General features: G+C 37.1%; 5 protein-coding genes across 5 annotated transcripts; 3 read left to right on the forward strand and 2 right to left on the reverse strand.

Annotated features, from left to right (window-relative positions):
- Positions 1 to 4,069: 4,069 nt before the first annotated feature.
- On the forward strand, positions 4,070 to 5,852 carry BDF20DRAFT_906902 (mitochondrial distribution and morphology protein family 31/32; the record flags this gene model as incomplete). The annotated part of the gene is made up of 2 exons (XM_053083317.1): positions 4,070 to 4,214; positions 4,300 to 5,852. 2 exons carry the CDS (start codon positions 4,070 to 4,072, stop codon positions 5,850 to 5,852), a joined length of 1,698 nt encoding a protein of 565 aa, XP_052933833.1.
- A 1,849-nt stretch (positions 5,853 to 7,701) lies between these two features.
- Positions 7,702 to 9,617, reverse strand: BDF20DRAFT_989197 (uncharacterized protein; the record flags this gene model as incomplete). The annotated part of the gene is made up of 6 exons (XM_053085291.1): positions 9,298 to 9,617; positions 9,026 to 9,177; positions 8,829 to 8,988; positions 8,413 to 8,664; positions 8,306 to 8,359; positions 7,702 to 7,839 (listed from the first exon to the last, which is right to left on the reverse strand). Exons 1-6 carry the CDS (start codon positions 9,316 to 9,318, stop codon positions 7,702 to 7,704), a joined length of 777 nt encoding a protein of 258 aa, XP_052933834.1. The 5' UTR covers positions 9,319 to 9,617.
- Positions 9,618 to 11,502: 1,885 nt separating this feature from the next.
- BDF20DRAFT_945342 (uncharacterized protein) lies at positions 11,503 to 12,324 on the forward strand. Its single transcript, XM_053084841.1, has one exon. The coding sequence runs from the start codon at positions 11,747 to 11,749 to the stop codon at positions 12,041 to 12,043; it is 297 nt and encodes a 98-aa protein (XP_052933835.1). The 5' UTR covers positions 11,503 to 11,746; the 3' UTR covers positions 12,044 to 12,324.
- Positions 12,325 to 12,525: 201 nt separating this feature from the next.
- BDF20DRAFT_880805 (uncharacterized protein) lies at positions 12,526 to 13,061 on the forward strand (the record flags this gene model as incomplete). The annotated part of the gene is made up of 3 exons (XM_053081640.1): positions 12,526 to 12,716; positions 12,787 to 12,824; positions 12,845 to 13,061. Coding segments are annotated over 3 exons (446 nt in total), but the record flags the coding sequence as incomplete, so codon positions are not given.
- Positions 13,062 to 13,184: 123 nt separating this feature from the next.
- Positions 13,185 to 13,827, reverse strand: BDF20DRAFT_880809 (uncharacterized protein; the record flags this gene model as incomplete). The annotated part of the gene is made up of 2 exons (XM_053081641.1): positions 13,185 to 13,514; positions 13,643 to 13,827. A coding segment is annotated over one exon (219 nt), but the record flags the coding sequence as incomplete, so codon positions are not given.
- Positions 13,828 to 14,967: the final 1,140 nt, after the last annotated feature.

Raw genomic sequence — 14,967 nt, forward strand, 5'->3', positions numbered from 1 at the left:
ATTTACTGTTATACCCCAGGATGGCACTATCAAATGGATTTATGCGGTCCTTTTCCCATCACAACCAACGGCAACACATATATTCTGGTTCTCATCGATGTCGCTACTCGCTTTCTTATTCTACGTCCCATTTGTGATAAGTCTGCTAAAACCGTGGCTGAAGAACTCATTTCCATCTTTTCACTTGTCGGTTATCCTCGTATCATTCACTCTGACAATGGCACTGAATGGAAAAATCAGATCCTCAATACTCTATGTGAGGCTATGAAAATTGACAAACGTTTGAGTACAGCTTACTATGCTCAAATCAATGGTGGAGCTGAACGTGCCGTTCAAAACACAAAGACATTGCTCTCTAAACTAATCCTTAGCAATTCTGAAGACAATTGGGATATGATGATCAATTTTGTACAATTGATGCTCAATTGTAAAATATCCAAACGTTTACTTACTAGCCCTTTTAACCTGATGTTCGCTCGTAAAATGTCCAATGAGTATCCATTACTCCATGACTCGAACGATAACATTGAACTCATGTCGAATGATGAACTTCTGCAACGTATACAATACATGTCAGATGTAGTCTTTTCCGCAATCAAAGAACGTACTGAGATATACAACACAATGATGAAAGGTCAGTTTGACAAAAAGCATCGTTTGATTGATTTCCCAGTCGGTAGTTATGTTGTGGTTCAAAAGAAAGGCATTCAGAAATCTCTTACACCTCAATATGAAGGTCCATATGAAATCATTCGGAAAACTGAGGCTGGTAATTACACTCTCCGTGATGAAATGGGTGTTGCCTCCTCTCGCGATTATTTACCATCTGAATTAAAGTTGGTTTCGCAAGATGCACTTGTTTCGCAGGATGAGATCTATTTCGACAACATTGTTGGTCATCGGGGCTCTCCAGGAAAACGTGAATATTGGAAGAATTACGGTCCTGAAGACGATACATGGATTACTGCTGAAAACTTCACTGATCCACAATCCATTGTGGAATATTGGCGTCATGTTAAAGGTAGCGTGCCTAAACAAGATTCTGTACTATTAAACCAGTTAATGTCTGGTGAACATGATTTCTCCACGGTTGAATTGACAAAGAATGGCCCGTTGATTGAACATGTTGAGCAATTTGCTGATGCGATCACGGATGTACCCAATTCTCCCATTCCTCTTCAACAACAACAGAAATCTTTTAAACGTCCCACTCGCCGTACAAAAGTGGTAGCGAATAATCCTGCTCATAAAGCTTTTCGTCGCAGTCCTCGTGGTCGTTCTATGCGCACATTTGAACCTGCCATTGACAAAACTCGCTTCCGCAGGTAATCAATCACTTCTGTAATGTACTTCTAATGTCTTTCACTAGTGAAATTAAGTAAAAACAAAAACAGTACAAAACCAACAATGAACCCTACAATTTTATTTTATTTTTGGTATTCCATTTGCACAATTGCAATACGTCACACATTTTGACAACCTGCCAATTGCATTTGTCTACAACAAACTCATTTAAACCATCTTACTGCTTTCCCATCTACTCATCTACTATTCTCATCGACGCTAAGTTGCATCTTTTCAGATCAACAACCGTCTAACGGGGGCGGCAATGTCGTATTTGAGGCACGATGGCAATATTATATGAGTAAATCACTCAAAACGTCCAACGAAATGTAAAATAAAACTTGATCTCAGATATGAATACTGCTCATATCTTCGTTCCCGTTTGGTAAGCGGTGTGTTCGATTACATACATTTGAACCTTAGATCAAATGTATAACAAATAAAGATAAGATAAGAAAAGAATATGGATTAAGGATAATTCTTATGTGAGATTAGCTACCTCACATAAAATTTGAATAGGTTATCTTTATGAAATATACTTTACTTAGATTATCTATGGCTATATGACGTTTAGGTATATAGCAGGATTGGTATATGTACTCGTAGGATATATTGATTCAACAACCAGAACATAGTAGGTCACGGTACTGCTCCCTGCTCTGGAAATAAAGTATGGTTGGAGATAAAAAGGCTCAATCACTCTTTATTAATACAATAACTGTTCATGCAATCAAAAGAACACCACACACGAATATCTCTTCCTAGCTAACATCTATAGTCATTCCCACAGTGTCTGAGCTACACAACTGGTGGCCGATAGATATTGGATTATAGATGTAGCTGCATGATCACCCTGGATCTGCCAGGATAGCACATTACAAATCAATCCGCTCTGGGATGGACGAGTAATTATCCACTTAAAGGGAAGACCTATTCTTTTACGGAAACCTCTGATTCACTGAGTATTATCTGACCATAATACATCAGTGTCGGCTATAGATCCCGATACAATCATTTCGTAGACAGCAAACGCAATAAGTCTTTATTAATAGCAGTAATTTTAGTTGTCTTTTCTTTTTCTTTAGTTTGTTTTTATAAGGAGAAATAAAGACGGTGGTTTGGTTTCCGTTAAGCTTTCGTATTTATTTCTCTCGTGCTATTCTTTATTGTTGATCTTAGTTGAAATCAGCGAATATCACAGAATCAATGTATCCTGCACGTCCGTAGATTGATTGTACTATACAGCCAATGTCATATAGTAAAGTATTATAGTAAAATAAGTAAACTATATATCCTAAAGGACAACCTGTTTAACCTTACATGAGGTAGTTAATGTCGTATAAGAATCATCACTTATTCTTATTCGTCTCCTATTCTCCTTTTATTACTTCAGCAGTAATGAGGTATAGCGATATCGTATAATTTGTATAAGAGTTCTTCACATCTCATAGGATGCTGTCAACTAAACACAACACTTAATTCGTACTCAAATATTGAAATTTATGCAGTTTCTGTTTATTTTCTGGTCTGCAATATTGTATACTTCATCTTTACCCTGAACAAAGTAAATTATAATCTGATAGTTTTTATTCATCTACCCTCAAATACGACAAAGAATCTATTTTATGGAAATTAACATAACTATGATATTTTTGCTGGCCGTCTACAGAATGATGTGAAAAGGTCGTGATTAACTTTTCTATAGCGTTCAAAGTACAGCAAAACGTTCTACTCAGCTCTGTAACCATAGTTTTATTGTATTTAATCAAATGCATTGTTGCAAGGGCTTTCAATTCTCAAATACAGCACACACGTTTGTAAGATTAATTCTGAAGAAATCGCTATTTATTGACGAAGTAAACAACTTATATTGAGCTGTTCCTATTGGATTAGCAATGCTTCTGTCATCTACTATTTAGCAATTTTGATTATTGGTATCATTAAGAAAAGTATTTGTGTTTTCTGCGGAATTCTTATCTTTTTGAAAAGAGCAAGAAAGATGGTGACTTCATAGTCGATAAATAAAGGCAACTCAAGCAAGAGTCAAATCCAAATGTATTTGTGTTGAACAGAGATTGTGCTTGGCTTAAATTGAAAACAGCATAATGGCGTGGTGGCAACGGTGAATTTTTTCAAGATTATCGAATCAGATAAAAAAGGCTAAGTTACGAACTCCACGACAAAATAATCACATCATGATTTCCGCATAAATATAGGCGTGCTCCAAAACATGAGCAAACTTTTGTATGAAATCTAATCCACGTTACTCATTCTTCTCTTAAATTAATCATAAGGTTTTGCTGCGAAATTACAAACACTGAAGGAATTTCATCAGCAAGCGATTTCTTGAAGTATGTCTTCATACTTTTTCAAGAACTTTAAAAATATTAAGTTACTTCGATGTTGCAATCATACACAAAATCACCTTCAATTATCAAAATATGGCGACAAAGACAGCTTTAATTTTGCTCAGAAATATTCTTCGCTAATAAGAATACAGCAAAAGCTTAACTTAAGGAGCTCAATAGGCCCAAAGCGAATCATGACAATTAGACAAAAGTATATACCCCACCATAAACAAACTTTTTATAACAGTAATATAGCAGCTGTGAACAAGCGGCGTATACATCTACCTCACTTACCAAAACGTCCCAACAAATACGAATTACTCCTGCAAGCGCGTGGGTTTTTGGAACGATTGAAGATCAGAATTAAGTACCCTCTCATGAAGCAAATGAGGCCTTTCAACTGGGACGACATTTCAGCAGTTATTTCTTGGTTGCTGCTAGGCAATACCTTATGGATTTTTATTGGTACAACAAGCTTTATAAGTTTCAGTCTATGGGCAGCCAATTCGTTGCAGTTTGAAGGTAAAAGAAAGCTAGACTAGAGAAGAATAAAAACTGTATGTTGTTATGGAGAGTTTACCTTCGTCCCGTATATATCATTTGGTAGATTGGTTTACGAACAAGATGGGAACATTGTTGACAAATAGTTCACAAGCAATTATAACATTCGAATCTGCTACTCCGAATTGGAAAGACGGAAAAATACGGCTCTCAAACGTACATGTTGTTTCTATGCCTCGCTCCGAGCAACGTAAATTTCAACTGTATCAACAAGAAAAAGAGCCCACTATTATACAAGGTGATTTGCTCGCCAATATTGAGCTTGATGAAGATGAAAAGACTCCTGCGGCTTTGAAACGTCTCGTAAGAGTACCCTGGTTTGATCTGACTGTGGATACAATTGAAGTAGAAGTTAGTCTGTTACGTCTGTTGGAAGGGAAAGGTATCATCAAAAGTGCAGATGTGAGAGGAGTACGCGGAATCATTGATAATAGACGTTCAGGATGGAACAAGCATTCGAATTGGGATGCAGAAGCTGTTCGTAAAAGTCATATACCCGGTGATTTCGAAATAGATCGGTTGAGCTTGGAAGATCTATCCGTTATTGTGTTTATGCCAAAAGGCTTCCGACCTTTTCCTCTATCTGTTATCTACGCCCATCTCAGTCGGTTGAGGAAGCAATGGCTACTTTACGACTTTCTATGTGCTGATTCAATTATCGGATCGATAGATTCTAGCCTTTTCAGTATACATACTCCATTGACGGAAAAAAGCGTTTTTGAATTTTCTGATCTAGAAAGCAACAAAGACAATACACCCAGTCTAGCTATGTATTATCCTTTCAATAACAAAAAGGTGAACCCTGCAGGTGTTTTGGTTGGAGGAGAAAATCAAGCGTTCGGGCTTTTACTGGATGATGGTATGAATAACAAGGGATACAGGCGAAAATCGAGATTACGAATAGAAAGCGTTAGCGTTGACCATATTCATCGATTCGGAGATGGCCCACCGCAATGGATAACTTCTGGTACAGTCGATTTTTGTGCAGATATCTATATACCCAACGATCAGAATATTAGCAGGAAGCATCCAAGCTTTGTGCAGATATTTTTTGAATTTGCTCGAAAAAGTTTACCCAAGAGTGTAATTATAGGCATTGGAAGAAATCAAAAGCATTATATTATAGGCGAAAGTCGTGTGAGAGATAATGACAAAGAGGGAGATGAGAAAACTATCGAAGAACACAAAATTGGAAAGGAGAAAAATGTTGTTTTAGATATAGATGTACGGTTTAAGGATGTCAAAGGAGTTGTGCCTTTGAAGATACCAGACATAAGCTATGTGAATAGTGCAATGGTCCGTCCTTTGATTGCATATATCAATCGAAACAAAACCATTGTTCCCATCAAAGGGCGAATCGTTATTGATCTGGATAATTTTAATGGCGCGTATACTGTATATGATTCCACATTAGCAGAGCGTTTAAACAAAGCTGTGACCAAAGGTTTTCTCGATTTGGTTCATGATCAACAGGAAAGAAACAAAAGAATGAAGCAGATCGGTTTTTGGAGTTTTAGGGAACTATTTCGAAATATTCAAAATTTTCATGATTGCCTATATGGAACTGCGAGAGGTTTTTGGAATTACCTCGGCCGATAACTCGTCATCTGTGAACAATTATTTCTTGTGAATAGACTATTATATATAATTTATTGTAGTTACTTGGTTTTGAAGTGTTACATTTGTATCTGCTTTTATCATTTATATGCATTCATGGTATGATCTAAATGAAGACACAGAACAAGAGTAACTATTATTAATTAATAAATAGTGTTGATTGTTAACCATTTATACATATCAGAAAGCATTGCAAATACTATCTACAACCGGAATAGGATGGACAAATAAAAAGTTAGGGTGAATATGCCTTTTGTTTGCTGAATAACTCCTCTTGATAGTCTTCCTTACAATATTATAGTTGGAATGTATAATACCTGCAAGGCCCTGTGTTTGACCGTCTTAATCTTTTTGCCTTAGGGCAACTCCTACCGCACTTATTAAACTTCGAACACTGTATGCGCAATAGAAAGCTCTATCTTATTCCTACTCCATCTGCGCCTTTGCCTTCTCAAGTTGATTCCGATAAACCTGCGAAATGTCAATTGATCTATATTCTTGGAATCAGTATCTGAAGTCACAAATAATAACGAAGCTCAAACAATTGCTTTCCATCTTACAAAATTAATCTCATGAGGCCTTCCGTATGTAGGTCGTTTTTTCTGTCTTTTTTGGGCCTTTTTTTTTTTTTTTTTTTTTTTTTTTTTTTTTTTTGCATCATCCTGCCTCACCTGTCTTTTTCCTTTGCTTAGGTTTTGGAATTATTTTTAGGTAAGATTCTGCTAGTGCCAAGGTATAAAGCTGTTATGAAAAGGTAGGGTACAGAGCTTTGTGAAGATTATGTGCAAACAGTATAGAGAATTCAAGAAATAAGTCCCGACTTTGAAGCCATTAAGGCTGCCATTGTTTCCGGGTATTGCTATCGCTTATCTTTGAAATATGGTAGTGGATAATTACCCATAACATCAATTATATGAAGTTTATAGTTAGATACAGAATTTTCCGTTATATTTGCAGCCGTTGATTTTATAGTTTGCGCCTCTTGACGTTTTTATTTGCAGTATATGATGACTCTGTTTCAGGTTACCTCAAAAGATATGGAAAAGTGACATTGGAATAAAGAAGAATTTAAGTTGAAGAACTTAAGACATCAAAGGTCGGTAACAGGCAATTTGCATCAGTCAAGCCAATATGTAATACTAAGGATACAGCTTCCGTTATTTCTAGGTCTGCAACAATTGTCTGGAAGAAGTATAGCAAGAAAAAAGGTTTGTCTACGATACTGTAGCAGCGCAATGTGAATGCCGCAAAATATGCTTCATATCGCAGCTTCCATTGGCGTGGTCATAGTCAACCCGATCCTTTCGACCAAAATCGCCTTAACGAAAATGGTGATGCTACTTCTTCAGATTTGGCAACTAAAAGATACAGTGTTTGTCAAAATGATGTCGCATTAACAAAATTTAAGTTGTCGCATATTTTGAAGAAATATTGACGCATCAAAAAAATAGAGTGTGTGGCACTCTGAAAATAAAAAGTGTCTCATAACCATTAGAAAAAGTTGTCGAATTCATATATGTAGTATAATACTGGTTTATTGGATGGGATGGCTTGCTAAACAGTCAGCAAAACGTTTAACAGAATGTCAAGCAAATCCCTCGAAAGAAGAGGCTAAAACCAGCAGTAGTAATTACTTTAGGAAGCCCGTCTTTTTTGAGAACAAATTCTCTTTTCACTTTACTCTTAACGACCGGCCAAGACTGTTCAATGGGGTTTAGTCCGGAATGGTGGAAGAAAAATATGTATACAACTACGCTCTTCAATTACAGCTCTGATTATCTTGTTCGTATGTATAGGCGCATTATACATAATCAAGACACACCCTTTCATCTTAGGGAACTACAAAAATATAGCTGATGAAGTTCTTATAATATGTAGTATTTGTACCTTTCGTTTGTTTCTCAGTAATTTCTGCTAGCTTTTGTTTCTTGGAACTTGGAGGAGGAACAGACTTTTTAATAAACAGCGCCTAAAATAGAAATAGAGTTAGTCCTAGCCGTCTTTACTTTCACGATAGAAGTTTCTCAAATCGATGCCCATCCTTGGTTTCTTCTCAAATTAGCAGACCAGCTTCGTCAATAAATATGCAATTAGTCATGTAATCTACACTCATATCCTGAGCAGCTATCACCCATTCTTTTCTTTTGTTGGATTTGCTCAATGGGGTTTCTGTCTTCGGGCTTCATGCGAACACGCTTTAAAGAACAAAGACACAGATCAGCCATGTAACGATATAACGTTCTTTTAGAAAGTCAAATCAACGAAACTAGTATTCAGTTGTTCCATCAATTGATCCATTGTAGATGTGAGCTGTTTGAAGTAAAAGTCAGACACCACCTTTTTCGTTGCCTCTGCTAGTTCTCCTTTTGGCTCGATGATCTTCGGTCGGCTGATAGTCAAAAAGTAACTCTGGGTCGTATATTCAAGTCTTATACCATCTTTGCAGAGTTCTCGGCTTTAGCAACAACTCTTGCGTTGTTTTTTTGGATCTACATCGACCCAGTGGCAGAACGAGCCTTAATTTCGTTGCTGATTCGATTACCTTTGGCGTTTTGAATCCGTCCTCTATTAGAAATTTTCTTTCCCCCCATCTTCTTTCTTTTTTGGTTGAATCTTTGGAACATTTCAGAATAGTGATTTTGTCTTCACCGTTGAACACTGTATCAACAAAATGCCAGACGTGGGCTATATAACAGGCTTCGCTGTGATCCTTCTCTAAGCTGCCAGACTCGCACTCTCTTAGTAAAGCATAGATAGTAAATTGGACCCAATCAAGATCATGCGAATTATGTGGCTATATTCTTGATCAAACTCTTGAGTTTGAAAGATTTGGGTTCTCAACTCTTGGATGCTGTTCTTAATGAGGAAGTTGATATAATTACGCAGCTTCGATGGCATTACGGGTAATTTTTCTGTTTAAAAGCTTTGATCTCGTCGAGTTCAGCTGGGAGAAAATACTTTACATGTCTTGTAATTGTTATCTCTTGCAACGATGATGGATGAATGGGAAGGGTGATCATGCTGGCACTGCATTCCGAGTGCAAATAGCTCATCTTCCACACATTTTCCAGTTGAGAGGTACCATTTACTTTCCGGCTTCATGGTCAAGAAGTTTGATCTACATCTTTTTCTCATCAAAAACACAAGTGTCTAACTTCTCTTCTCCTACTTCTTCTTCTTCACTCTCCTCGTTATGCTCTCTTTTTTCTTCCGCCCCGATCTCAAACAACTCTTCATAAAACTCTTTTTCTTCTTGAGCGCGTAGGAGCTTTTGGGAAGCGAGAATCGACTTGTGGGTCACCTTGTACTAATACAACTTCGCTGAAGTACTTTTTATTCAACAAGAAAGAGTTAAGTATTGAGGAGTATCAGCGTGTATAAAAATGGTTTTATTTGCAATGTATTTGTACTTCCGAACATTTCTTACCCATTTGATAAGCTCGGGCATTCTTTCTTTGTAATATATTTCTGTCCGCTTTTTTAGATATATCCTTAGCAGCCTTAACACTTTGTAGGTTTAGCTCCTTCAAAAATTTGACTTCCCTAAACGGCTCGAAATTGTTTTCGATGCAAGTAATAGCTTCTTGATGATTCATGGTCTGATTTTGTTAGTTTTGCTGCCTGAGATTTTGTGGTGTTTGCTTATTGAAAAATTGATAACGCTTATAAGTCGATAACTATGAACTTTAGTGTCTTTATTGTTCTTCAAATGAAGTAGAAGGAGAAGAAGGAAAAGAAAGATTCATTACTGATGAGAATTTATATTATCGTGGGGACGAGTGTGTTAGTCATTGATTTCAGGTTTAGTTGCGTCACGTGTCATTGTTTATACTTCAGGCTCTATCTTGTTATATACTTGTACAGACCGCGGTAGATTGTATTCTCTACCTGGTTGTACGTATTTGAGTATTGTAGTTGTTATCTCATCAAACACGTCAGATCTTATAGAATTCTCGATCAGTGCGCTTTTTGCAAGTTATTTTTTTTTCTTTTGCTGTAGTTGTAGGTAACTGTTAGTCGCTTATGACGCTGATATCTTTAAAGCTTAAACTCTTATTAGCCACATTACTTTTTTATATAAATAGTACTAACACTTATATTTACAAGATTTCCTCAGCGGATGGAAAAAAAAAGGGTTTTTTTTTGTTTTGTTTTTTTTAAAAAAAAAGGGGTTCTCAATGTTATAAATACATTATCATGGGACTAATGCACGACGGGGAGGTATGTCAAGCGATAGCAGCATAATTATTTAAGTGTTAGGCCTATTAGCTTTACGGCTACAGTATTCTTCGGTTCAATCCAGATTCTTTGGAAAAAAGTAATTGAACAAATATCAGTGAAGACGTGTTTGCCTGGTGTAGGCAGATCTAAGCTGAGAATCTTATTTCTGCAAGTCATTGCGTGCTATATATTTTTCTTGTCTCGTCATCAGTAAGACCCGCATGAATCATACACGGTAAATACCTTGGTATTTTCAAATTTTTTTTTTCAATTTTTAGCTGGGGAGAATTAAATACTACTTTACCATAATCGCATTTATCAAATTTTCCAATTTCAGTAATTTCAGAAAAAGGGGGTTCACTCTGCTGATATTTATGGCTCAGCTTCAAAGATTCCATGTGCTCTCCCGTGGAAAAAAGAAAACTATACCTATCAAAATATCTGTTTACATCAATTGATCCTCTACATTGCCCAAGTTCCAGATGCATTGCATATTTGCCAAAAATAAAAGATTTGTTACAGTGTTATAACGTTCGTTTTAAACGACTTCCAATATTTGGGCAACTTGCATTTTAATTTTAAATTTACTTACAATTTTATTGGAACAATTGCGTATAACTTCCAGTTCATAAGGCCATGTTCTTTCTGTAAGTATTTTTGCAGAGTGTTTCTGCATGCCTAGTCCAGCCCAGGCAATCATCAGGCATAATTGTCTCGTACGCTTTCTGAATTTGAAGCGATAATTCATAACCCATCTGCAACGAATTGCGTTAGATATTACTTTTAATCCTTGATCAGCATTCTCAATAAGGTTCAAAAATACGAGTAAGAAGGCATGAATAAAAGCTTGTATCCACGCTTATTTATACCCTCTACAACAAATTTACAATGGTAAACTCTACAATTGTCCATGACTACAAAAAACCCTTCTATATCGTGTTTATCCATTAGGTTTCTTTCATTTTCTAGCGATGATTCAGTCTCCAGTCTGTATCGCATGTGAACCATGTAAGAAGTTTTAATTGAACAGTTTTGAGTTCGAATGGTGCTTGCTGCCTTACGCAGCAAAGATATCTGCATAGCATCGAATCAACTTTCCAATGTCTGCGTATTTTAAACGTGCCATTAAACGCGTAAATCATCTTGTTGTAATAAATGTTGTCAAACGAGAGCTTATGTTGTTAAATCTACTAGACATATTTATCTTTCAACTTCTTCAACTTTCTTCTTCTTTTCTTCTTTTTCCTCTTTATAACCTCTCGCTCGGCGCTACCTCTATACGCTTGTGTAAGAGTATTATCGAGAATAAAATCAATTCAGTGAAAGAAAAGTACACCAAGAACGAAAATTCCGTTCGGTAAAGGCAAACCACAATACAATGTGTTGTTTGGGACATTATTAACCTTGTTGTGCACTTATTCAGACCATACTAAATGTAACGACTGTGATGAAATGGGTCACTTCAATAAAAGCCACCCGAAATGCATTATCATAAAGCTGTATCCGCTGACGATGGTAAGTTGAGCATCGACCTGCTTTTAGTCACACAAACCGAGTAACAGACCATCTCATACTCGTAGTTGGGAGTCGCAATAAGAAGAGAAAAACAGAGCACCAGTAATAAAGCAGAGAAAAAGGCAGTGAAGAAGACGAAAATGGCATCACAAGCTGTAGAGTGTCCAAGTTGTGGGAATGATAACCATGGTTATTCTCGTTCGCCTCTTAGTCCTAATCACATACAATCAAAGGAGGAGGCCATTTCATCAGTCCTTGGTTATAATCCTACTATTTTTGTAACGAATCTTCCTATCGACCGTGCTGCTTTGTCACAGTTTCGTGAAAAGTTCAAGGAAAAGGTCATTTCGTGCTGCAAGGACATTACAGCTATAGTGTTCCGCTGCCAACTATTCGTCAATGCCTATCTTGTTCATAACAAGAATGACATTCCTTGAGAAGTCTTCACACAGCAATTTTGGTATTCCATTGAGCAACTCGTTATGGGTAAAAGTTTACTCACAAGAAGGCGTTGAACGACAGCATCAAAATTTATTTTGATGACTTTAAGCAAAAGCATCCGACAATAGTAATTAGTCATGGCTTCACCAAAGGTTATAGTCATTGTCTCAAAGAAGCTGCCAAGGAAATAAGCGTTTCATATACTTACTCCATTGTTGAGCTTTTCGAGAAGCGAATGCTTAAATATTCAACCTATAAGCTACAAAACATGTTTGTTGTGGGTCTCCTTTCTACTATTCTAATTTCAATTTCTACCTTTCTAATTGTGAGTATTTTTGTTATTATCCATAAAACATGAAGTAGGTCGATGCAGCAGGTTACACTACTTTCCTTATCATCCGATCCCACCAAGTTTATTAAAGCCTTATGGCACATCCAATCCTCGTATGAAAAGGAAATGACGAACATGCAGCTTATGATGTCCGTAGGTTACCATTTACCCAAGCGCTTCTTCCCTTTCCCTTTCCCTTCGCTCCATTGGCGTTTCATTACGATAAGCATCAATTCGCTCGTCCCATTCTTGTTTCCTGGTACGCCCCCTAAAGGCTATTTGAATCAACTCGAGAAGTTTCACCAAGTGTTCAGCTTCAAAACGATGGGAATTAAAAGGTAAACGGAAACAGTTTGGGCTGAAATACTGTCTTTGGTATATATTGACTTTCGTTTTTTATGGCAGTAGTTTAAATGACCTCAAGACAAGCCTGGAAACATTATTCCGTAATATTGTGTCCGTTCAGATGGCTTCACTGTCGATTTCATTTTCAGTAAGAAAGGGAAAGCAAAAGAAGAGAAGACCATCGAAAACCATCGGTTGACTTTAAAGGACTTTGATTTAGCCGAAATCGAAGCTGGTTACAGGCCCTGCTTGATTGATCCCTGGGAGAAAAGACGTCTCACAGCAGCGATAGGGCTGGACGATGAAAAGCACCAAGTGCGAAGATGCTCTACCAAAGAGTACTATCACATGACTGGTAGCACCAGGTACTCTGCAAAGCTAGAGAAGAAGAAAGCGGGTAAAATCAAGGGCATCGAAAGCAATATGCCAACTGCCAAGAGAGGCTCTAGTGCCCAATATCGCTGTTATGCAACATACATCCTACAACACTTGGAAGACTTGTTTTCTTCTACGGTGATGGCACTGCCGAAGATCGATTCCATTTGTACCAAGGAAGGAAACGTGCTGCCGACAAAATGGTAAACATGATTATCAATGGCAGTACAAAGTATAATCTGGATGCCAGATTGAAGAAGAGAGAAGAACAAAACAAGGTCGCAAAGAAGAAGGATAATGGCAGGATGGCTTTAAAAAAACGACGCAAAAAAAAAAAAGAAGAAAGGAGTAGCAGAGAAAAAGAGTATGAAAGAAGAGACATCAGAAATTAGGGTGGAATTGAAGACGAAAGACAGGTAAAGTTCATAAACGATATTCATCAACCACTTATAGGAAGTAGCATGCTTTTTATATTAGTGCATCAAACGCCAAATGGAAATCGGAACCCTTCAATGTGGGTGATATAAAAAAAGTGCCTCTCATCGTAATAGCATGTTTGGTAAGGACAACGTTGTACTGAAGAGTCACCGATGCAGAACGGTAGGTGTTTTGTGGCGTGCGCTTAAGCGACGCGAAGTAGCCGGAGATCTGCTAGTACTAGAAATCGATGAATTCAAGACATCTTGAATATGCTCGTGCTGTTTCAACGATACTTTGGAAAGGTTGAAAGGCGTCCAGACCTACAGTATACTTGTTTGCAAGACTTGTCATATACTGTGGAACCGAGACATTAACGCCTCAAAGAACATGATGAAGATCAGTAGTGCCATTTGGAAGAATTTGGAAGAAGTTGGGAAGACCGAAATAGTTTATGCGACCAAAAATAAAAGACTCCCCTACCTTCAACATCGCTGGAACGAACCCAGTTTAACGAAAGCTTGCACTTTCTAGTGTTGTGCAAACTGTCTAACATTTACTCTTAACGGTCTACTATCATATTGAATTCCGTTTAAACATAATATATATATTGTCTAAAAATTATGTTTGTGTTGTCCAAATATAAACTGTATTTGCAAAGGTTTGATCACAAAATTAAATCCTCTCAGGCCTTTTGACTAAAGATAGTGTAAGTATCACAAAATTAAACATGTCGGTAGACGGACTTCAATTTCCGGCCGCTGCTTAAACAGCAATTATCATCGCCAGTGCTCAATCAGTAAAAGTAGAGACTGTGCAAATGCAAACGATGTCTGACTCTTTCCTACTTTCTCTTTCAGATATTAATTATATCTTTGATAACCTCTTTTACTTCCCTTCGTTTACAGCACAATTTGATTTCAAAACCCATAGTCAGGAAGCGTATCGTTAATCAGCACAACCAACGATTATACAGAATCAGTATCCGCATTTGCAAACGCATTTGCCTTTTTCTATTCTCTCTTTTTTTTTCTTTTTTTTTTTTTTGCTTCAAATAGATAAAAGGCACAGACACTTATAAAAGGAAGCAGTTTTATAAGCAAATTTATCAACCCTTTAAGGAAGGACGCAAACGAGGAAGACGAGCAACGGAAAACAAGGTTCTTAAAAGCGAATAACTTGGAATCATCCCAACCTTATGGAGCCCAAGTCTAAAGTTACCACTAAAAGAAGAATTAAACAACAAGCAGAAACTTCAAACGACGATAATAGCCACTCAAATAAATCAGCAACACCGAAAAGGAGGAATACCGTACGAAAACTTCATAATAGTAATCGCAGCAATAAGGGAAGTTCTGACGACACAGTTACTACGACCACTGGCAAAAATAGCAGTCAAAACACTACCACTAGCAACAGTAGAAGATACAGTTTAAGAAATAATCAAAACGA

This window comes from Mycotypha africana, assembly GCF_025528875.1.
Source record: "Mycotypha africana strain NRRL 2978 chromosome Unknown BDF20scaffold_8, whole genome shotgun sequence".
Lineage (NCBI taxonomy): Eukaryota > Fungi > Mucoromycota > Mucoromycetes > Mucorales > Mycotyphaceae > Mycotypha > Mycotypha africana.